The 22,444-nt window shown below is 40.1% G+C and overlaps 1 protein-coding gene and 1 pseudogene across 2 annotated transcripts in view; one reads left to right on the top strand and one right to left on the bottom strand.

The window, feature by feature from the left end:
- The window catches only part of OVA2 (tRNA synthetase class I (I, L, M and V) family protein), a 102,797-nt gene extending 89,822 nt beyond the window's left edge, over positions 1-12,975 (top strand). The window contains exons 20-22 of the mRNA XM_010250165.3: positions 6,350-6,599; positions 10,827-11,006; positions 12,228-12,975. Of these exons, the coding sequence (XP_010248467.1) occupies positions 6,350-6,599; positions 10,827-11,006; positions 12,228-12,470 (673 nt within the window). The 3' untranslated portion in view covers positions 12,471-12,975. The remainder of the gene's footprint in view (positions 1-6,349; positions 6,600-10,826; positions 11,007-12,227) is intronic.
- A 6,473-nt stretch (positions 12,976-19,448) lies between these two features.
- LOC104591366 (3-ketoacyl-CoA synthase 6 pseudogene) lies at positions 19,449-21,125 on the bottom strand (annotated as a pseudogene). The gene has a single exon (XR_016084268.1). The product of XR_016084268.1 is annotated as a 3-ketoacyl-CoA synthase 6 pseudogene (transcript).
- Positions 21,126-22,444: the final 1,319 nt, after the last annotated feature.

Here is a 22,444-nt window from a genome sequence, read left to right as displayed (position 1 = left end):
CTGAAAGCCAAAAAGAAAGTGAAACATGTGAGGGAAGATAAGCCCCCAATTGATTCTTCGGGATATGATGAATGGGAGCAGGAGGATATTAGGTGGATCTGCTCTCCCCTCTCTTGAGGAAGTGTTTGCTCATCTTTAGAGGATTTCAGTTGGACCCACAGACTCCCACTATGTCAAATAGGTCTGCATTTGTAGTTACGAGAGGGGGAGGTCGTGGTGGTAGAGGTCAGCATGGTCGTGGTAGTGGTGGTGGACCCATGTATGGTCATGGTGGTGGTGGAATGTATAATCGTGGTGGTGGTCGTGTTGGAGGACGAGACTCAGGGGGAGCCTGTGGTAAGGGATGTGGTAATACTCAGAGAAGGTGTACTCATTGTGGTATGGAGGGATATACTATCAACTTTTGCTACGATCTCCATGGCCCACCTTCAACCTGGGCGAATCATGCAACTATAAATGGTGGTAGCTCAAGACAAAAATCTCAAGTCACTGATTAGATCCCCACTACATCTACAGATGCTTCCAGAAAGGAGATGGTGGGTGTTTCACCGGATGAGTATGAGTGGTTCATTCAAGGTACATCTCAACAGAACACAACTACCCTTGCACACACAGGTACGACTTGTCTGGCATCCACATCTTCCCATTGGATTATAGATTCTGGAGCTTCCGATCATATGACTGGAACTCCAAGTGTGTTTTCATCCATTTCTTCGTCCTTCACTTCCCAATCTGTTACTCTTGCCAATGGCTCTACATCCGCCATATGTGGTGTTGGTAATGTTGACACTAACTCATTATCCCTCTCCTCAGTTTTATATGTTCCCAAGCTTCCCTTTAACCTGATGTCTGTTAATAAATTGACTCAATCTCTTAATTGCTCAATAACTTTTTACCCTTCCTCTTGTGTGTTTCAAGATCTTAAGATGGGGATGAAGATTGGTGGAGGGCATGAAGCTGGTGGACTGTATTATCTTGATGGAGGTGGTTCGACAACAACTCTTCAATCATCTCTCTCCCCTCATCAGTGGCACTGCAGACTTGGTCATTCGTCTCTTAGAGCTCTTCAGTTACTTGTTCCATCGTTGCGTCGTCTTTCTAATTTAAATTGTGAGTCGTGTCAGTTTGGGAAACATCATCGTGTCTTCTTTAGTCCTAGAGTTGATAGTCGTACATCGAGTCCTTTTTCTTTAGTCCATTCGGACATCTGGGGTCCAAACAGAGTAGTGTCTTATAATGGTTACAAGTACTTTGTAATTTTTGTTGATGATTATTCAAGGATGACATGGCTTTACCTTATGAAAGAAAAGAGTGAATTGTTTTCTATCTTCTAGAAATTTTATGCTGAAATTCACAATCAATTTGGTGTACATATTAAAATTCTTCGTTCTGATAATGGCCGCGAGTATTTTTCCACACTTTCAAGAATATTTGGAATAGCATGGCATTGTCCATCAAACCTCATGTATCTACACCCCTCAACAAAATGGGGTGGCTGAAAGAAAGAACCGTCACCTTTTGGAAACTACTCGGTCCCTCTTACATCAGATGAATGTCCCCAAACCCTTTTGGAGTGATACTGTACTTACATCTTGCTTTCTTATTAACCGCATGCCCATGTCTATCCTTGAAGGTCAGTCCCCTTTCTCTGTTTTGTTTCCCACGTTGTCTCCTTTCCCCCTTACTCCCAGAGTTTTTGGATGCCTGTGTTTCGTTCATAATCTTGGGCCTGGAATGGACAAGTTAGATGCTAGATCCACTAAGTGTGTCTTTCTTGGCTATTCCAGGACTCAAAAAGGGTATAAGTGTTATATCCCTCGTTCTCAACGTTCTTTTGTGTGTTCTGATGTTACATTTTTTGAGTTTGTTCCTTTCTTCTCCAAGTCGGATACTTCTTCTCCTTTGTTGCCATCACCTCCTCTTCCAGTTCCTGTTGAGGATCCCGTTCCTCTTGTTCCGGTCGTGACCCAGTCTTCGCCTCCAGTGCAACTACTTGAGAGAGGACCACCTATCCGGCAAGTGTATACACATCGTCAGGCATTGGCTCCTCCCTTAGCTTCGTCACCGTCGACAGATCCGACAGTTGATCCCACCCCAGCCCCAACCCCAAGTTTTGACCTTGATCTTCCTATTGCTTTGCGGAAAGGTAAACACAGTTGCACTCTCCATCCCATTTCCAATTATGTTTCTATATCTCACCTTTCGGCTTTCCATCGACAGTTTGTTTCTATGTTATCCTCTGTCTCTGTTCCCAAGGATGTCCAGGAAGCCCTCACTTCTCTAGGGTGGCGCCAAGCAATGAAAGAAGAACTCTCGGCCCTGACTCGTACTCGTATGTGGGACCTCACCACTCTTCCTCCTGGTAAGCATGTGGTCGGCTGTAAGTGGGTGTACACGGTTAAATACTTTCCTGATGGGAGTGTTGAACGGTTGAAAGCTCGGTTAGTTGCCAAAGGTTATTCACAGCAATATGGTATTGATTACACCGACACCTTCTCTCCGGTTGCCAAAATTGGGTCAGTTCGTGTTCTGATTTCTCTTGCTGCTATGTATGGTTGGCCCTTCTTTCAGCTTGACATCAAGAATGCTTTTTTACATGGTGATCTTCTTGAGGAGGTGTACATGGAGCAACCACCAAGGTTTGTTGCTCAGGGGGAGGGTGAGAAGGTATGTAGACTTAAGAAGGCTATTTATGGACTTAAACAATCTCCTTGTGCATGGCTTGGGAGATTTAGTGAAGTGGTGAAGAAGTTTGGAATGAAACAGTGTTAGGTTGACCATTCCGTATTCAACTATGAATCAAATGCTGGGAAGATTCTCTTGGTGGTATATGTAGATGACATTGTTATCACAGGCAGTGACAGACCATGAATTGACTGGTTGAAGACTTACTTGCATGATCATTTCCAAACAAAGGATCTTGGCAAATTAAGATACTTCCTAGGGATAGAGGTTGCAAGGTCCAAGAATGGTATTAATCCGTGCCAGAGGAAATATGTTCTTGATTTGCTAGAAGAAACAGTGTTAGGTTGACCATTCCGTATTCAACTATGAATCAAATGCTGGGAAGATTCTCTTGGTGGTATATGTAGATGACATTGTTATCACAGGCAGTGACAGACCATGAATTGACTGGTTGAAGACTTACTTGCATGATCATTTCCAAACAAAGGATCTTGGCAAATTAAGATACTTCCTAGGGATAGAGGTTGCAAGGTCCAAGAATGGTATTAATCCGTGCCAGAGGAAATATGTTCTTGATTTGCTAGAAGAAACAGGGTTGTTGGGTGCCAGACCAACTGAAACACCTATGGAACTGAATGCTAGATTGGGTAGTGATACAGGTGAGGAGTTTGAGGATCCGGGAAGGTACAGAAGGCTGGTGGGTAAGCTTAATTACCTAACCATCACTCGACCTGATATCTCATTTGCGGTCAGTGTAGTGAGTCAATTTATGCAGAATCCTAGAATCCCACATTGGGAGGCAGTCATAAGGATTGTGAGGTATTTGAAGGGTGCTCCAGGTCGTGTTTTGTTGTATAAGAGTGGAGGAAGTCTTGAGATAGAGGGATACACGGATGCTGATTGGGCCGGGTCCATATCTGACAGAAGGTCCACTACAGGTTATTGCACTTTTCTTGGTGGGAACTTAGTGACATGGAAGAGTAAGAAGCAGACAGTGGTAGCAAGAAGCAGTGTAGAGGCTGAATATAGGGCTATGGCTCACACGACATGCGAACTGGTGTGGTTAAAGTATCTACTAGAGGAGATGGGATACTCTATTGACACTCCTATGAAGCTGTACTATGATAATCAAGCTGTAGTTCATATCTCCTCTAATCCAGTGTTTCATGAAAGGACGAAGCATATAAAAGTGAATTGCCACTTTGTACGTGAGAAGGTGCTCAATGGAGTGATAAGTACAGCATATGTGAACACAGGAAATCAATGGGCAGATCTGTTTACCAAAGGGTTGAATCGGGGAAGAGTGGACTACATATGTAACAAGCTGGGACTATATGACATATACTCACCAGCTTGAGGGGGAGTGTTAGAGTCGGCTGTACAGGGGTAGTACAGTCCTTTTATGTTTAGTTATATATGTACTGCTCAGCTGATGTGGCTCTCACTTAAGTGAGGGCACAATGGTAATCCTTGTATATCTTAGAAGAGTATAAATAAAAGAAGGGCCGACTAGAGGGATTATGATTTTTCTCTCTAGTTCGGCTGTGACCTTTTCTCCTTCTTTTCCTTCTCTTTCTCTCTCTCTTCCTTCTCTTTCTTCTGATCTGAACATATATGAACATCTAATCTGAGTTTTATCAATAAGTAACCCATAAGAAAGATCACTTGGTAAGATGGGAGAAGGTGGTAAGGTTGAAGGTAGGAGGCCTGGTGATTGGAAACGTTAGAATGAAAAAATTGGCTTTGTAAAGCAAATGGCTTTGAAGGTTTCCTTAATGAAAATGAAAGATTGTATGACAAAGTCATAGCAAGTATCCACGGGCTATCAAACAACGGATGGGATGCTGGTTGCCTGCATAGAGCTACTCTGGCTGCTCCTTGGAAATCCATCCATGATTTCATTCCTACCTTCCTCAACCATGTCAGGTATGATTTAGCCTTGGGCCAGAAAATTAGATTTTGGGAAGATATTTGGGTTGGGGAGCATCCTCTGTCTGAGATCTTTCCATCCCTTTTTACACTCTCCAGCCTTATATGTTGACCTATGTCTGAGTTCGTTTCCTAGAACTCTTCTTCCATAGGGCTTAATTGGAACCTTGGGTTTACTAGGAATCTTAGAGAGTTTGAAATATCCAGTGTGTTAGATTTGCTAAGCTTGTTAAATTCAGTGGTTTTGGGGGAAGATGATATGGATACTAGGGTGTGGGTTCCTAGGGCTTTTCTCATGTAAGTCTTTCTTGAACTCCCTTGTAGCCACTTACCCGTCTCCTTTCCCTGTGAAAGAAATTTGGTACGCTCCCCCCTCTCCCCTCTTCCACCAAAAATCATTGCCTTCTGTTGGGAAGTGTTTAATGGTTGTATTAACACTTGTAGTATGATCCAAAGCAAAAGACCAAATTGGTGCTTGCCCCCAGCTGGTGTTTTTTATGTAAGTTGAATGGTGAGACTGTTTTTCATCTGTTCATCTCCTGTCCTTTTATTGGCTGCATTTGGAATGGTTTTCTTCTCTTTTTGGGTCCAAGTGGTTCCCTCCTGTTAGCTTGGAAGGGTTGTTTAATCTGTTTGCTTTTAGTTGCACTAAGAGGAGGGGTAGACCTTGTGGAGATATTCGACGGCAGCAGTGATCTGGTCAGTCTTTGAAGAAAGAAACCTAATGATTTCTGAAGGCAAGAAAGAATCAAGGAAACTTTGATAGTGGCACACTGGTCTAGAACCTTGAGTCTTTTCTCTGGTTTCAAGGTTGACGATTTCAAGTCTTGGGGTGCAATAGCTGATTCTTCCTCTAGAAGACAAAAAGTTTCTGTGGAGTGGGCACTACCATCTTGTGGTTGGAAGAAGATGAATTTTGAGGGTAGTTGTGGGTAATCCAGGTCTATCAGGCATTGCTGGGGTAATAAAGGATGAGAAAGGAAATATGCTCTCATTGTACTCGGGATCAATTGGGGTGGGCAAGGTGATGTAGTCAGATCAGAATTCTTGGCAGCAGTTTTTGGGGTGGAGAAAGCAAAGGAATTGGGTGTTGAAAGATTGATTATTGAAGGTGACTTGAGAACAGTGGTGAGTTGGCTGAAAAAGGAAGAAGGATTAACTGGGACTTTAATAATTGACTTCAGATGGCTCAAAAGGCTATCAAGAGAAATGATATTTCAAGCCAATTGGGTTAGAAGATCTGCAAGCAATTTGGCAGATGGTTTAGCTAAGAAAGGGGTTCAGAGACAATCTATGTATTGGGCTCATTTGTAATATTCTGGGATAAATTAATCCCATTGGTTCTATTTTATCTCTTCACAACTTCTTGTTGTACTTCTTTTATCTAATTTAAATGGATTATTTTGTGTTGCTGATCGAAAAAAAAAAAAAAAAAAAGAATTGGAGGCATATTACCCCTATCAGTGAGGGAAATAATCTTTCTCAACAGTTAGAATGATTAAATAACCTCTTCAAGTAGGGAATAGAGTTTCTCAACATGATGCCCTGCATGGCTTCCTTTGGCTCATCAAGATCTATTGACAACATTGATATCATTACTTAAAACAGTATATTCCAGAGTATTTATTCATTCTGAGTTTTCAATACATCTTTATGTTCCCTTGACTTTTAAACAGAAATACATGGTTATGTATCTTTGCTTTTGCGTTATGCTTAGAAGGGATTAATATTTCAGGGGCACTGCGAGCTTTACAAGGAGAAGTTGTCAAACAGTTCTTGCAGCACATCTTCTCTCTATTGTGAGGGTAATTGCTCCAATATTGCCACATTTGGCTGAGGATGTATGGCAGAGCCTTCCTTTTGAGCACACTACAGAAGATGGCTTTGTTGCCAAATTTGTTTTCGAGTCAAGATGGCCAGAATTGGATGAGAGATGGTTCTCCATGGCTACAGAAGATGTGGACTTTTGGGCAAAAATTTTGGAGGTATTGATCAGATCCTCGTTGTTTCACTCAGTAAAATAAAGATTGTTTTATAGATTCTCAAATTTGAGTTTGATATGTTTGTTTTCTATCAGCATTTAAAAAATAAAGTGCAATAGATTGTCAAGTTATGCCTTAGGCTTATAATAAGGTAATTGCTAGCATCATGGGCTTCATCATCACAGAGCCCTTAAATCACAAAAGGGGAACATTTAACACCTTTTAACTCAGTATTCACATGAAAACCCATATTAACTTTTTAATCTTTGTGATTTAAGGGCTCCATGGTGGACAAGACCCATGGCATTAGAGCATTACTTTACTAATAAATATCTTGTTCATATTTATCTCCTATGGAAAATTTTGTTTTCCAATCCATGAGAAAACTTGCTGATGTTTCCATCACAACCAGATATTCTTTAGCAATTGTGTCATGAAATTTCTAGGGAGATTGGTTCTCATAAGCAATATATTTGGAAGGGTAAATTACAGACAGCCATCCTGTACATTGGGGGTAGTGACACTTAGCCACCTGAGCCTTGTTTTGTGACAAAGGCCCCCGTAAAATTTTGGATTTCAACACTTTGTCCACACCATTGGCATTCTGTCAGTTAACTTCATGAGCTATTCTGTTAAACATTTTTAAAACCACAAATTACCCTTATATTATCTTATGAGGCCATTTGCTCTTTTAATTAACTTAGTTTTTCTAAAATCCTCGCACATGTTTTTTTTCAACCATCTTTCAACAAAGTTCATCTTGAGCACACTTTGAGAATGATCAATTCATTTTTTGATAAATAGAATGATCCGTTCATCAATGCCTTGAGAATGATTTTTACTTTAATATTATTATTTTCATCATTTTTATATATATATATATGTTGCTGTCAGCCCATAGAATCTTGAATGGGAAACTTAGCAATTCCACTTCCATTGTCAACCTCATTAGTGGGTTAGGGGACAGAGTGTTTAATCTAGAAGTTCAGAGGGGTATTGTTACAAAACAAAGTTTGTGGGGCTAGGTATTACCACCTCCAAATTATCGGGTGGCTTTCTGTAACTTACTTTATTTAGGGGTTCAAGTAACTCAATTGTAAACATCAATCTCATGAAATTCTCAATGTTTTCATGACTTTTTTGCATGGTAATTTAAGAAATATTTAAATTTCCTAAAACTTGATTCCTAACAAGTTTTGGTGGGCTTGGTTTGGGGAATATACAAGTGAGAAATAGAGCTTTGTTGGTGAAGTAGTTATGGAGATTGTCTATTGAGAAGGACAAGCTGTGGGTGAAGGTGATTGTCAGTATTTTATGGTCTTGCGGCTGATGTTTGGGATGCTGGTGTGGGTGAAGGTGATTGTCGGTATTTTATGGTCTTGTGGTTGATGTTTGGGATGCTGGTGTGCTGCTGGCTAGGGCTACAAACGCTTCTCCTTGGAAGTCTATCCATGCTATCTTGCCATTGTTCCTTAACCATGTTAGGTATAGTCCTTGCTCTGGTAATTCTTTTAAATTTTGGGAGCTGGTTTGTTTGTGTAACTCCTCCCCTAAAGATTTATTCCCTTCCATTGTGATCTCTAATCGGAAGGACGAACCTATTGCTTCCTTTGTGTCTCCTTCCAATTCCACCTTCGGGCTTGTGTGGGACCTTGGCCTTAGAAGAGGTCTTCATGACTATGAAGTTGACAGAGCCTTGAATTTTTTCAAAACCTCGAGGGTTTCTATTTAGATCCTTCTTCTAATGACTATTGGGTTTGTACTCTTTCCCCTTCAGGCACCTTCATTTGTGCTTCTTTCTTTCTGTCCTTAATGAGACTAGTAGATAATGGGGGCCAACCTTTTCCCATGAAAGAGGTTTGGGGTAAGCCTATTCCATATAAGATTGGGGGTTTCTGCTAGGAGTTTTTTTTTTTTTTTTTTTTGGATAGAATTAATACACGTGAGCTTCTTCAAAGGAAAAGACCTAATTGCTGCTTGTCCCCTCATTGGTGTATTCTTTGTAAGGTTAATGGGGAGTCCACTCATCACTTGTTAATCTCCTGTCTTTACATTATCGATTTGGAAATGGTTTTCTTCCTTTCTTGGACAGAGGTGGATACCCCCGCCAAATGTTCAGAGGCTGTTTGACCCTACCTTTGTTAGATGGCAAAAGAAGAGGGGAAAAACATTTTGGAGATGTTTAAGGGCTGCAGTTTGCTGGACTGTTTGGGAAGAGAGAAATGAGGGGCTCTTTGAAGGCAAAGAAAGAAGGATGCTCTAAGTGAAGCCGTTATAGTTAGGGTGATCCATTGGGTGAAATTAAAGATATTTGGTGGAATTCCTGCTGTTGATTTGATGAGGAAGTGGAGAAGTGGCTGATTCTGGGCCATTGAAAGAGTTAGTTGAGTGTACTTGGTATCCTCTGCTGATGGTTTCATCAAGCTGAATTTTGATGGCAGCAGTGAAGGAAATCCTGGACCATCAGGTACTGGAGGTGTTTTCAGGGATGAGGAAAGCAATATTGTGGCTGTTTTCTCTGCTCCCTTTGGTGTTGGGGATTCGTTGAGAGTGGAAATCTTTTCTGTATCGGAAGGAGTTAAGAGAGCCAAAGAGCTTAACCTTACTAGGGTGCTAATTGAAGGGGATCCAAAGTTGGTTATTGACTGGCTTCAAAAAGAGGATAGGGGGTGGTGGGGTTACATGAATGAAAAAAAGGAAATTCAGACATTTGACACAAGGAATGGAAGTCAAGTTGAATTGGTTTAAGAGGGATGCCAACTGCATGGTTGATGCTTTAGGTAAATAAGGGGTTGGGAGAAACACTTATTTCTGGGTTATATCGTAATTTATTTCTTGAATCTATCCGGGGGAGTTACGAGGGTTTATCTCCTCCTTTTTTATGTACCTTCCATTTTTCTAAATTATTAATGAATTTCAGTTATTGATCAAGAAAAGTAAACAAGAAAAATTATAAATTACTTATCAGAAAAAAATTGTATTATCTTTTTGGTAACTTCCAAACAGAAACAAGGGAAGACCAATTTATCCAAAGTGGAATATGTGCATTTGAGATAGGTATTTAATGATGAAAGATGTTATGAGCTGGCAAGGTCATATATAATTATAATGAACCAAGTTTTTCATCAACAAGAACTAAGATGGAAACATTAAAGATCAAGAAGACAGAACCGTTGTTGTATGAGGGAGAATTGGAAAAAAAGGAAAGATCTTACCGGAAACTAGAGGGCAAGAAAGAAACCAGAAAAACTCCAATTACACCAATCCTTGGCCCCACACATGTTCAATTAGCAGGGTGGACTTCCCTTTTACAGATTTTAATCCAATCTAAAGAACTACTCAGAAACAGATCTCACTAGAACTAAGAAAAACATATCTAACCAGCAGGGACTCTAATATGGACTTTAATTCATAAACAATTCCAAATACCAACAATTGCAAACTTCAAATCCCATAACCAATTCACACACCTATTTCTCTGGATTAGAAAACATCAGATTCATTAGGTATTGGTCTTATTGGAATTGTAAGTGAAAAGTCTATTGATGGCAACAAATAAAAAATGCAATTGGATTCCCTGCAAGCAAAAACTTTGCACACACTGTGAAAGCATGGGAATCCTGCTGCACATTGGGAACATTTCCCCATGAATTTAACATAATGTAAGGGAGATATTCCCAATGTGCAGCTGGATGCTATGTGAGCAGAGTTTTTTCTTGCAGGAGATCTGGACAAAAGATTTAATTTCCAACTTAGGCCATAAGATTAGAGTCTAATTATTGTAGTGAATAACAAAGATGAACTCATAATTTCAGGCTTTTCAGCTTTCAAAATTTTCTAAGACTTTGCTAGCAAAACTAAACCATTGTTTTGGAAACTGGACCAGACTGGGTAGTTGAACTAGGTAGAACCAAACAGGACCCTCTCCAATTCATTGAATACTCATATTTTGGAGGTTGAACCACCGGGTAAAGCAGAAAAACCAGGAAAGGGTCCCTTTCTGGTTTAATGCCCTGTCCGGTTTTCACCATTGCTCTTAATTGTTCTGGTTCTTGAAGATGACCCAAGCTAGTCAAATATGAAAAGCCCAGGTTCTAACCATCTGAAATTCTTGGGGAATAGAAGTTCAATTTCTTTATGCTGTAAATGTTATGCATACCAATTTTAAATTTTTAGTTATAACTCTTTTGCATCATATGAGAAAATCTAAATTCAGACATCTTTGTCCAGCTGAGAACTGAGGTGAATAAAGTTCTAGAAATTGCTCGTAGTGGGAAGTTAATAGGTTCGAGCTTAGATGCAAAAATATATCTGCATTCTGCCGATGCTGACATGGCATCAAGATTACATGGAATGTGTATTGCCAGAAATGACGCAGACATGTTGCATCGTATATTTATAACATCACAGGTATGTTGGTTTCTGGGACACTTTGGCACTTGAAATTTACTCATTAGCTGAAATGAACCAGAAGTCAATAGTTTTCCTTTGGTTCACTGGTGCATTAAGTTATTGTGTCTGTTGATTTGATGGGGAAACTTTTGGGGTGACATAATCAGAATTACAGTTTACTGATGAACCTAATGGGCAATTAGAAATGCTTACACTGGCTGCACAGGGTTTTCAGATAAGTGGATGCTTTTTTATGTTTTCAGATTCACCCATTCAATGAGTTAAGTAGAGGTGATTATTCCTGGCATGGCTAGCTAGTCAAGCCCAGCCTACAAATTTCCAAGGTTGGACCTTGGTTTTGTGTCGAAGCCTGATCCTGCATCAGGCCCAGAAATTTGTGGAATGGGCCTGGGCCCAAAAAGTTGGCCCATTTGGGCCCCAAGCCTACTCTAGAATATACATATATTACCATCTTCATCTAACTTTATGGGGTTGGCTACATGACTTGCACCATTCTGTTCTGTTCAGTACCATATTCATTGTTAAATTAATGGCCCTTGATTCATTTCTTACTTTCTTTTTTTTATTCATTGAACTAGACAACAGGTGTAGCCCATCCTCCATGCCCATACCCCCCCTCCCCCGTGAAACCCTGGTGGCACTGGGATTTGAATCATTTTTGACTAATCTCTACCTAGGTCTTTTTTATCTTCCCCCAACTCTTAGCCCCTTCATTTCTAATCTTATCCTTTCTAGTTTTCCCACTCATCCATCTCAACATTTTCATTTCTGCCATATACATTTTCTGGGCATTTTTCTTGACTGTCTAATACTTTACCCTTTCCATTATCCCAGAATAGTACTGGCCAGGCTGGGCCTAGGATTGATTATGCCCCTTGAAATAGGTGCTAAACCTGTCCCAGCCCTTTCCAAGATCACCCCTAGCTTTGATTCAAGAATCCAGATCAATTGCTGAAAGTGTTGCATAGTTTAGTTCAGACGGAATTGGAACCTTAGAATTGGTATTAAACCCTGCCTTAATCAATCCAAGTTCCTAACAACTCACAGTTAACCCACGATCTCTTTTAAAAATGGAAAAAATGAAAAAGGAGAAAAAACCGCAAGGCACCTCTAATTCTGTGTGGTCAGCAGCACTGCATGACCAAATTGCATTTCCTTGTGGTCGATTTGTCATATTTAATGTGACCTCACTCCCTGAAAATGAAATGAAAATTGCAGGTTGAGATTCTTTCTTCATTGGAGAGTGAATTGATGGAAAATATTCCATACAAAGGAGATTATCTTATTGGAGGGAAGAGCAGAATTTGGATTGGTGTTTCACGTGCTGAGGGTTCAAAATGTGAAAGATGCTGGAATTACTCACCCCAAGTTGGTTCCTTTTCTGAGCATCCAACCCTCTGTAGTAGATGTTATAATGTTATTGGTGCTCAACTACTTCCTGCTGTGGCAGCAGTTAGCTGAAGATAAGCCTGTAGAAAACTTAAAGAAGCTTAAATCAGTTATAACTCAGCCAGCTGTTGTCTGCTACCAAGGCCAGGATGTTCCTTAAAGCTGTCCCGCCCAGATTATCTTTATGGTTCTCTTCATAATTGGACAACTCCAAAATCATGTTTTCAATTCCTTAAATAAAGGCATCAAGCTCAAACACGTTTCAAGTCATGGAGATGCTGAATTCGGCATAAGCAAATAATGTATTTGTGTAAATTATCACGAGAAAGCTTGGAATCACTAATAGGGCACTAATATTTGTCATTTTTTTATAACTAGCAGTTGTGTATTATATATTATCTCAGATTATCCAAATCCAGTGGTATTTATATTGCGCTGTTCAGTACAGAAGAATCAAAATGCTGTCCAATGATATTTGTTGTCAGTGTTTAAAAGACAGTTTTAGTAATAGTGCCTAGGCTCACTGACAGTGCTCATTTTTATGGGTGCACCTAATCTAAATGCAGGTTTACCCTTATCTGCCTTTCCTCCCGGTTGGTCACCTTTCTTATTGTCATGTTTCGATGAGACGTTGTATTTAATTTTGAATACTTGATTTACTTTATTGTAGGTTGCACTTGTGATGCTTAGAGTTTAGACAGTTTAACCTGTAGGTTTTGAATGTACAAGGATACATTTGTGTTAATAGCATGATACTCTTAACCGATTAAGATAACAGATTTTCTTCAGACATTCAATAAAATTGGAATTATATTAACATATTGTTACACTGGACTAAAAGAATGCCGTGAGATGCTGATTTCACTTTCCTGATCCTTGGCACGTCTTTTTTCCTTGAATTCACTGTAAAAGTTGCATTTCGCCACAGATGTATTTTGAACAATAAAATAGTGGGATGCATTCTCAGGTACTGAAAGATGAACAATAAAAAAATTGACTGTTTTCTTTTTTTAGGGATATATTCCGTTTTTTGAAAAACCAGGAGCCCACCCAATTGATAATTTGTTATTGAAAACTACTTGATTTGTGACACAGATTACTCACATATTGTTTTGAACAGAAAATGCTTATTAACCGCAATGTTATTGCAAAATGAATCCAGACACAGTACTCGCATATTGTTTTGAACACAGAAAACAGAGTACTCGCATGTTTGTTAAGGGAGAAGTAGTTTCCAAATTCTGCATCAAACAAAATGATCCAGACATCAAATGAAATAGTTTCCAAAATCTGCATCTGGTTGCATGTAAATTGGAGGAAAGGAAATGCAATATAAACTGTTCAGAAATTGATATCCAATAGAAAAATGAATACTTTCCTAAACGTGATTGGGACGTTATATTCTATTGGAAAATGCTTGTATTTTGTGGTCATTTACCATACACTGGAAAATAGTAACATTTTTTGAGGAAATCGTTCATTTCTCTCTCTCTCTCTCTCTCTCTCTCTCTCTCTCTCTCTCTCTCTCTATATATATATATATATATATATATATATATCACTCTTAAATCTCTTTTAATCCCTTTTTGTTCTATCTAATAAAGTAGGGTTATTAATTAGATGGATTGAATTAAGAGCCAACTTAAATATGAATCCTAACTTTGACTTATACTAATATCAAAACGCAAATTTGCCCACCAATACATGGGGTGAACCGATTTTGCAAGCTGAAAGCTTGATAGCAAGAGAGCTAGAATTCAATAAATCACACATACCTTGGGTTATTGGGGTAGATGCCCTTATATAGATGAGCTGCATGGGCTTCACAAAACACCTCCAAGATCCTTAGCCTGCGTTGTTAGGAGTCTATTCCGCACTAGGAGGTGGAATTCATGTTTGCCGATAAAGCTTATCGTGTTCGTCCGATCCGAGCGGGATGAGGATAAGACCTATAGTCGTGTGGCATGATCTTGAAGAGATCGGAGATAGGTGGCTTGTTTTTAGAAGTTTGCTATGTGTCACCTCGGCAGGTTGGGCTATCCCGAGCTACTCGGACCTCTATCCTGGTCAAAATGCTCGAGGTACCCAAGGTGATTTGGCCTACTGAGGTGGTAGGAAATGCTGAATCATTGTCTAGTCAGCAGGTTGCATCCACATGTTCGCTATTTGGTAGGTCGGGCCAAATCACCCCTCATCAAAGCCTTTATGGGATAAACTGCAATTCAAATAAGGAAATGACAGTAAAATGAAACAAAATAAAATGAAACAAAAGATCTGAAGCCTTCAGGGGATCACGAATTGGTGGACTCTGCCACCTTCTGTTTTTATTTGCACCATTTTATTTGTAACAAGAAGCTTGTCAAGCACCGATGACGTTTTTGTAGGCGACGGAGAAATGGTTACGCTCTTCGGCTTCCACGGTGGTCGTCACCTTCTCCATGAAGTCGAGGCTGAACAAGAACTGGTACAAGTCTCCTAGGGAGTTTGTAGAGGATGTAAGACTTAATTTCAGAAATGCGATGACGTATAACCCAGGATGTTCACATTATGGGAGAACAATTGTCTATGATATTTGAAGAGAAGTGGGCAGTTTTACAGGCTGAACATAATCTTGATTCGAGGTATGAGATGGACCATGATGCATGATGCAGGTTACCTACACCTACTTCGAGGAAGGCTCCTGCTCCCCCTCCAACCTCTTGCAGAAGCGAGACGGCAGCTGGATAGGTCAGAATCCATTACACTTCCCATTATTCCAAGTGAAGCCCGCTGTTTTTACTCCTACTGGAAGAACTCCTCTTTGAAGAAGCCCAAGGCAAAGGATCTCCATAAGAGGGACATGACATATGAAGAGAAGCAGCGACTCAGCAATAACCTTCAGAGTTTGCCTTCAGAAAAGCTAGATAACATTTTCTAGATTATCAAAGAGAATTCTTCCCTCTGCCAGCATGATGATGAGATTGGAGTGGACATTGATAGCGTTGATACAGAAACATTATGGAATGGAACTTGATAGGTTGGTGACCAACTACACAAGAAGAGTTTGAGCAAGAACAAAAGGAAAGCTGAATTAGCCATGCAAGCTAGGTAACAGAAGCATAATAGAATGTAGCCGCAGCCATGGCGGAACAAAAAAAAAAAAGAACTCCCAAACTAAAGAAACAAAGCAGAATTCTTGGCTTATTTTTCTTACCTAAAGCTTACGTGAATGTATTCCTCTCTGACCAACTTTTTTTTATTGAAAAAACGGTAATTTCTACTGTAACAGAACATTCTGGACTTAATGGAGTCTAGAGGGGAAAGACGAGAGAGAGCGGAAACAAAAGAGGAAGAAAAATAAGAAGAATCAAAATCTTTCCATGTATGGCTACATGGGTAGGCGTAGAGAAGAGAACCATGAACCAAAGGACGAATTGTCCTGTCGCTCGAACTAGACTTAGTGACTTACCATCTTCTCTCTTTCTCACCACTGATCATCTTTAGGCTGATTGACAACGAGGGTGGAAAGATCAACGAGTGTTCTTGAAGAATGTGTTTCTCTTTTTCACTTTTAATGAAATTTTAATAAGAAATTGTAATGGAGGATACAGTCTAAACCAGATGGCTGGTGTGCAACGTTTTACTCTTTCAGCCGTCAGCACAGACCATTTCTTCGTATCTCTCTACTTGTTCGTGAGTTTTTCCATGTAAATTGTAAACGTTTTCCTCATGGGGTGTGAAAGAGCAACAGATGCGGCAGCCATTGATGAGATCTCTAGTGACTTGGATTCAGGTGTGAGTTCGCTCCGTTTTAATCAAATCTAAACAATCTGCTTTGTTGCTTCCCCTTCTGTTTTGAGCTCAACACCAGTTCTACATCTATGTCATTTGAGCCATATATGAGCAAGAACTCACAACCCTCATAGTTCGGAAAGTCTAGAGGATTAGCCGGAGCAAACTTCAGCTTCCCTGTTCGACTGTCTACACTCCCTCCCTGACCTATACTCTTTTTCTGTTTCCCTTTTTTTTCATTTTGAAAAATTGAAGGAAGATAATGGGTAAAATAGTCTTTTTCATCTCTTTATTAATCGCTCAGAAAATTTAAGGATACTCTATCGACAAAATCCTTTTAAGTAGCTTAAGATATTTGCCCATAAAACAATTATATGTTAAAAATGAAAACATATAAACTAAATCCAGAAAGATGGAAAAGACTATTTTACCCGTCTTTTTAAAACTTTCAAAATGAAGCATTTGAATAAAAGATTATTCAAACATTAAAATTTTTAAATTACCCTGGTTCCACTCATCTTCGTCTGTCTCCATTTAAATTTCTAAATTTCCGAAGAACGCATTTTCTGGTATCGTTTCAAGATCAGCTCCTTGGAAGTGGAAGATGAACTTGAGAAAACCAGAATTTTTTATTTTTATTTTTTTGGCAATGCGTAACAGAGATCCAAAGTGTATGGCCTCTGATAAATCATCCCTCTTTAGTTTCAGCCAAGCAAAGTAATCCACCAATACATTCTTTACACTTTCGTAAGGCTTCTGATCAATGTAAGTGAAGGCGGAGCCCAAGTCAATGACGCAACCACCGGTGCTATGGGGTTGTTTGGACGTTTCCTCCTTTGATGACTACGTCGCTGCCAAACCTTATAAAGCTGGAAATCTTCTTGGAGAGAGAAGATTCTACTAAACAGTAAGAGAAGCGTTGGATAATCTGGCCACCCAACTGGGTTACTAAAGAAAGAGTGCCTCTATTCGTTCCCAATATCCCACTAATCTCCATCACTAAATTGGAAGTTTCGGTTCAGATTGCTACAGCCAAAGAATACACCATTCTTGGCCTCAAGGGATTGATTATTAGATGGAAAAGTGAAGGTTTAAGAAGAGAAGAAACCTTTGGTTTTGGAATCCGTTCCCCTAGAGGGCTAGAGGCCACCCGACGTCTCTGTATTCCCCTATGGTTAATATACTATATTTTTTCTTACAGGGAGAAATCTATGGGATTACGAGGCTGTATTCTTTTGATTTCTGTGTGCTTTTCTTCATTGTTTCTGTAATTTTATTCAAATTTTCTTTGTTGGAGCTGACGAAGAAGAAAGGAAGAATAAAATACAAATCGAGCTTCTTTTCTCTTTCTTCTATGCCGACGTCGAAAAGATGTCCACTTCTCTCTTTCTCTCTCTCTCCTGCCTCCGCCCTCCCCTGTCATTACCAAACGCATAGTGGATTGATGCCTGTTGCTTATGATATTATTGTTGATTGTAATGTTTCTCTTTATAAATAATTCAGCTTTAAATATAATACTATTAATATATTTATATAATTTATATGTATTTTCAAAGCATGCATTTATATCCAAACAATTCAATACAATACCCAATACCATATTTTAATAGGGGTGGCAATTTTCCCCGTCCCCAACGGGTATTCGAGCTCTTCAGCCTGATGGGGTCGGGTATGGGGGGGTACTTTGGCAGGGTCGGGGTTGGAGGGCGATCCTTGAATCCTTGATCGGGTTTGGGGACGGGGATGGGGAATGCAATCCCCACCCTGATCTGGCCCCGATTAATATATATATATAATATATAATATTATATAATTATAATAATTATTATTTGTTTTTTTAAAAGATTAAAACTTAAAAAATAGTAAAACATTAAAACCCTCGACTGCAAAACACAAAACACTTCACCTTCGAGTCTTTGATAGAGAGAAGAGAGAATTTTGTTTCTGAACCCTAACTTCGTGCCTTCGTCTTCCTTTGTCTTTGTCATCGATTCGTCGACCGCCGTCGCTGTTGCTACTCGCTCGTCGGACATCGAACAGAGGATAGAAAAGAGATACTCAAAGAAGAGTTTCAATTCTTTAATCTTCCTTCAACCTTCGTCTATCGTCACCATCGCCTGTCGGACTCTCTCTCTCGCTGACCTTAACTCTCGCAACGATCCTCTTTCTCTCTCTCTTTCTCTCTCTCAGTCTCAATCTCTCAGTCTTAGATTCTCAGTCTTTCTCTCAATCTCTCTCTTTGTCGTCGACCTCAGTCTTAGTCTTTCTCTCAATCTCTCTCTTTGTCGTCGACCTCAGTCTCAGTCTTTCTCTCAATCTCTCTCTTTGTCGTCGACCTCACTCTCAGTCTTTCTCTCAATCTCTTTGGAATTAGGTAATCACTCTTAGCCTGTCGGGGATTCAGGTCTCCGACGAGAAATTCATCCCCATCGGGGTCAAGGATGGAGGGAGGATTCCTTTCCCTACCAGGGATCGGAGACGGGGATGGGGTGATTTGGGAGTCAGGGTCGGGGTGAGGGATGGGGAATGTAATCCCCGCCCCGAACCTGCCCCGTTGCCATTCCTATACTATAATGATTATAAAGACCCAAAAACTTTACAATCTTCGTATCCTGTTTTATTCTAATAGTCATCATCGGTCGGTCCGAGAGAGATGACCCCACTAACAATAAATCATCAGAAAGTGACCATTAGTGTTGCAACCCATCAAAATAATATCTCATTACCCCCAACGTCCCAACCGTTCAATTGCCCCAACGCTGTGACTACTAAAAATGGCAAACGTCATTCAAGGCACATGGCCTCCTCTCTCTTACCCACTTGATAACATTTAAAAAATAACTAAGGTCCCATTTGGTTGGTGGGAATAGGAGTTTAAAATCGGAATCAAAATAGATTATTCTAATTCCAATTATTTGATTAGATAGAATTGAAATCCCATTTTCATTTTCATTCTCATTTAAAGAAATAGCCATTTCCTGCTCCTCTTTAGAAATGAAATTTCATTACTATTCCCATCCCTATTCTCATTTCCATTTCCATTCTGTCTGAATCAAAAAGGACTAATTGAAATTAATGAATCATTTTGATTCCAATTCCAAAGAATTTCTATTACTATTGCAAACCAAATGGACCTAAAAATAAGATATTATAACACTGATAAATCAACAAAGTTCTTTACATCATGAACCCTAAGGAGGGTACATCTATTTATATTGGACTGGATTGGGATTCATCCACATTGGGTACAATTTCAATAAATGACTAGATTTGGAGAGATCAGATTTGAATTCAGAGCTGATTGCATATATAGTACAATACAGCTTCAGATTTTGCATGAACATCCCATGTTGGGGAGCCTGTCTCTTACTCAGCTAAAAAAGAAAGTTTCTACATTTAATTAAATTTCCACTTATGATATCATCAACAAACAGTAGTACGTAGGAATTAAACTAGACACGTGGACTATTGATGGGATATTTGTCAATGCAATCAAACCATGGCCCATTGTCCTTCTCATCCAACAAATCCCTGAGGCACTCCCATACCACACTAGCGGCTTTCCACCCTGTCCCCAACCCAAGCTGCCACACCTTATCACCCTGCTTCACCATCTCCTTTGCCTCCATGTAGCCCAGCTCGTACCACATGGCAGCTGAGGACTGATTTCCAAACCGATGGAACGTCATGATGGCTGCTTCCATCTCCCTTTCTGTAAGCTTCAACCCACTGCCTATTCTCCTTATAAAAGGTATTCCTGACACTGGTAAACAGAAGTGTTGTATCACAGATCTGAAGTTGGGAACGTAAATATCTCCAGATTGGTTGATCATCAATCGCTTCTTCAGTACATAAAGAGTGTAACGAAGCTTCTCTTTTATGGGCAAGATGGACGCACCAAAGAGAGTGATGTGCGACCTCAGAGTCAAGCCAACAAACTGCAGGAAGTTCTGGTTGATGTTTACCCCAAGTTTGCCTTGGGAATCCTCCTCTCGCATCACAGAAAAGTGAGCTTTATCGATGGAAGCTATTTGGGATCTTACAGTTCGAAACAGTTTGTATTTGGAGGTTTCTCGGGCTTTGTTTCTGTTTGTAAGCAAGATGGCTGCACCACCCATGCGGAAGGTGCAGTTGAGGAGCAACTTGGATCGCTCGTTGCCGGGGTACCACCCGGCGGAGAGGATCTCGGTGCTAAGAATGACAGCGTTAGAGTTTTTGTAAACCTTTAGGAGATCACTGACGAGAGTGAGAGCAACTGACGAAGCACTGCAACCCATTCCAGAGAGATGAAAGGTCTTAATGTCATCTCTCATGGCGTACCGGTTGACGATGATGGAAGGGAGAGAAGGAGATGGACAGAAGACGGTACAGTTAACAATAAGGATGTCTATGTCAGCAGGAGATATGTTGGTTTTAGAGAGAAGGTCGTCCATGACAGGGAACAGGGCCATGTGTACTTCATTAATGGAGTCCTGCTGATGGGATCTTAGTGGGATGTAGTGCAGTGAAGGTGGGAAGTAGGTCTCTTCTCCTTGTCCGGAAGAAGTGATGATTTTGGCCATAAAATCCACGGTTTCTTTGTTAAAGATATTCGCATTGGAAACAAGCTCAACGAAGAATGATAAAGGGACCCTACAGAAGCCCGGTGGCCTGAGACATGAGTAGTCCACCATATAGATAGAACAGGTGCTTGAAAGAAAGCGTTGAACTACTACAAGGAACAAAACAAAATAAGATAAGGGGAGAAGTTGGTAGATGGGTCTCCATTTGTTTAGAAACAGAAAAGCTTCCATCAAAATCATGCTCAAGAAAGTGGAAAACCTGATGAGATAAAAAAGGACTGAATATGCATGACGCATTAAGTACTTGGAAGTGTGGAGATTTAGCGCTGAACCAGCAGCCTCCATGGGGAGAGAGAGAGAGAGAGAGAGAGAGAGAGAGAGAGAGAGGTGCTTATAATGATATTGGAGCCTGGAGATGTCTATTTATAATAGGTTTTTCACAAGAATGGTCTTAGTGTCTTACTTCGGCTACAAATACAAATTTGTAGAGTACAAAGCCTTGTATTTTGTATGTATTTTTACTCTACATATTTGTATAGTACTCTTTCCAAACTCAAGCAATCAGTGCAAGCTAGAGGTGAAAATTGGGTCATGCCGCCCGCGGCCCAGTACGAATTTGGATCGGCTCGGCATGGCCCGATATGACGGTCCATGGGTCATGTCGGGCCTAGTACGATCATGTGGGCCGGATTGGCATGGCATGATTGAGTAGGCCATGCTGCCCCGCAGCCCACATGCTGGCACATGACCGAGCAGGCTGTATCGCCCCGTGGCCCACATGTTGACATGGCATGACCGAGTGAGTCGTGCCGCCCTGTGGCCCACGTGCCGACACGGCCTAGCCCACGGCATGACTCATATATTATTTGTATATATTATATATATATTTATATATAATATAATATATAATATACTATATAAATTATAATTATATAAAAATATATAGTATATAATATATTAATAAAATAAACAATTGCTTTCAATTTTATTATACTAATTTATTTAATTATTGTATATATAAGCAATTGTATACATCAAAATTCATATAAAATTAAAAATTTAAGTTTTTTTCAATTTTTTAAATAAGTAGCTTTGGCTCGATCCACGGCCTAGCCTAGCCCAAGGCTTGGCCCATAAACCCGCCCGGCCCGTGGCATGGCACATGCCCGCATGGGCTGAGCCGGGCCAACCCCCAAGTTATCCCAGGGGAGGGTGACACGACTCGGCTTGTTTTACACCTCTAGTGCAAGCTAAAACCTAGAATTGGCAACAATTCCCCAGTTTAGGGATGGCAACAATCCCTATAAAACCGAGGACCTGCCCTGTTGCCCTGAATTGGGTGGGTTTTCCCAAATCTTAAACGGGGATGGGGCGGAGATGCGGGTTGCATATAATTCCCCCAAACCCGCTCCAAATTCAATGATAAATTACTAACATATGTTCACATATAATATTAATTTTTAAAATATCCTTAAAATTCTCCAAAATTCCTAAAATATTTAGGATTTCATAATCCCATGTTTAAAATATCCTTAAATTTCCATTATCCAATTTTTAAATTACTCTCAAATAATATATTTTTAAGTGGTTGACTCGAATTTGCCGTCCCCAACAGGGAGAAGGTGCCTTACCCTGAACCTGCCCCATTTCTATTCCTACTTCTTTTGGTTTGTTTTATTGTCTAAAAGATTAAAACGAAACAATTATACGTTA

The sequence above is a fragment of the Nelumbo nucifera genome, chromosome 3 (genome assembly GCF_055504915.1).
Source record: "Nelumbo nucifera cultivar China Antique chromosome 3, China Antique-T2T, whole genome shotgun sequence".
Taxonomy (NCBI): Eukaryota; Viridiplantae; Streptophyta; class Magnoliopsida; order Proteales; family Nelumbonaceae; genus Nelumbo; species Nelumbo nucifera.
The sequence above is the reverse complement of the archived record's forward strand: the minus strand, read 5'-3'. Positions and strand labels throughout refer to the sequence as shown.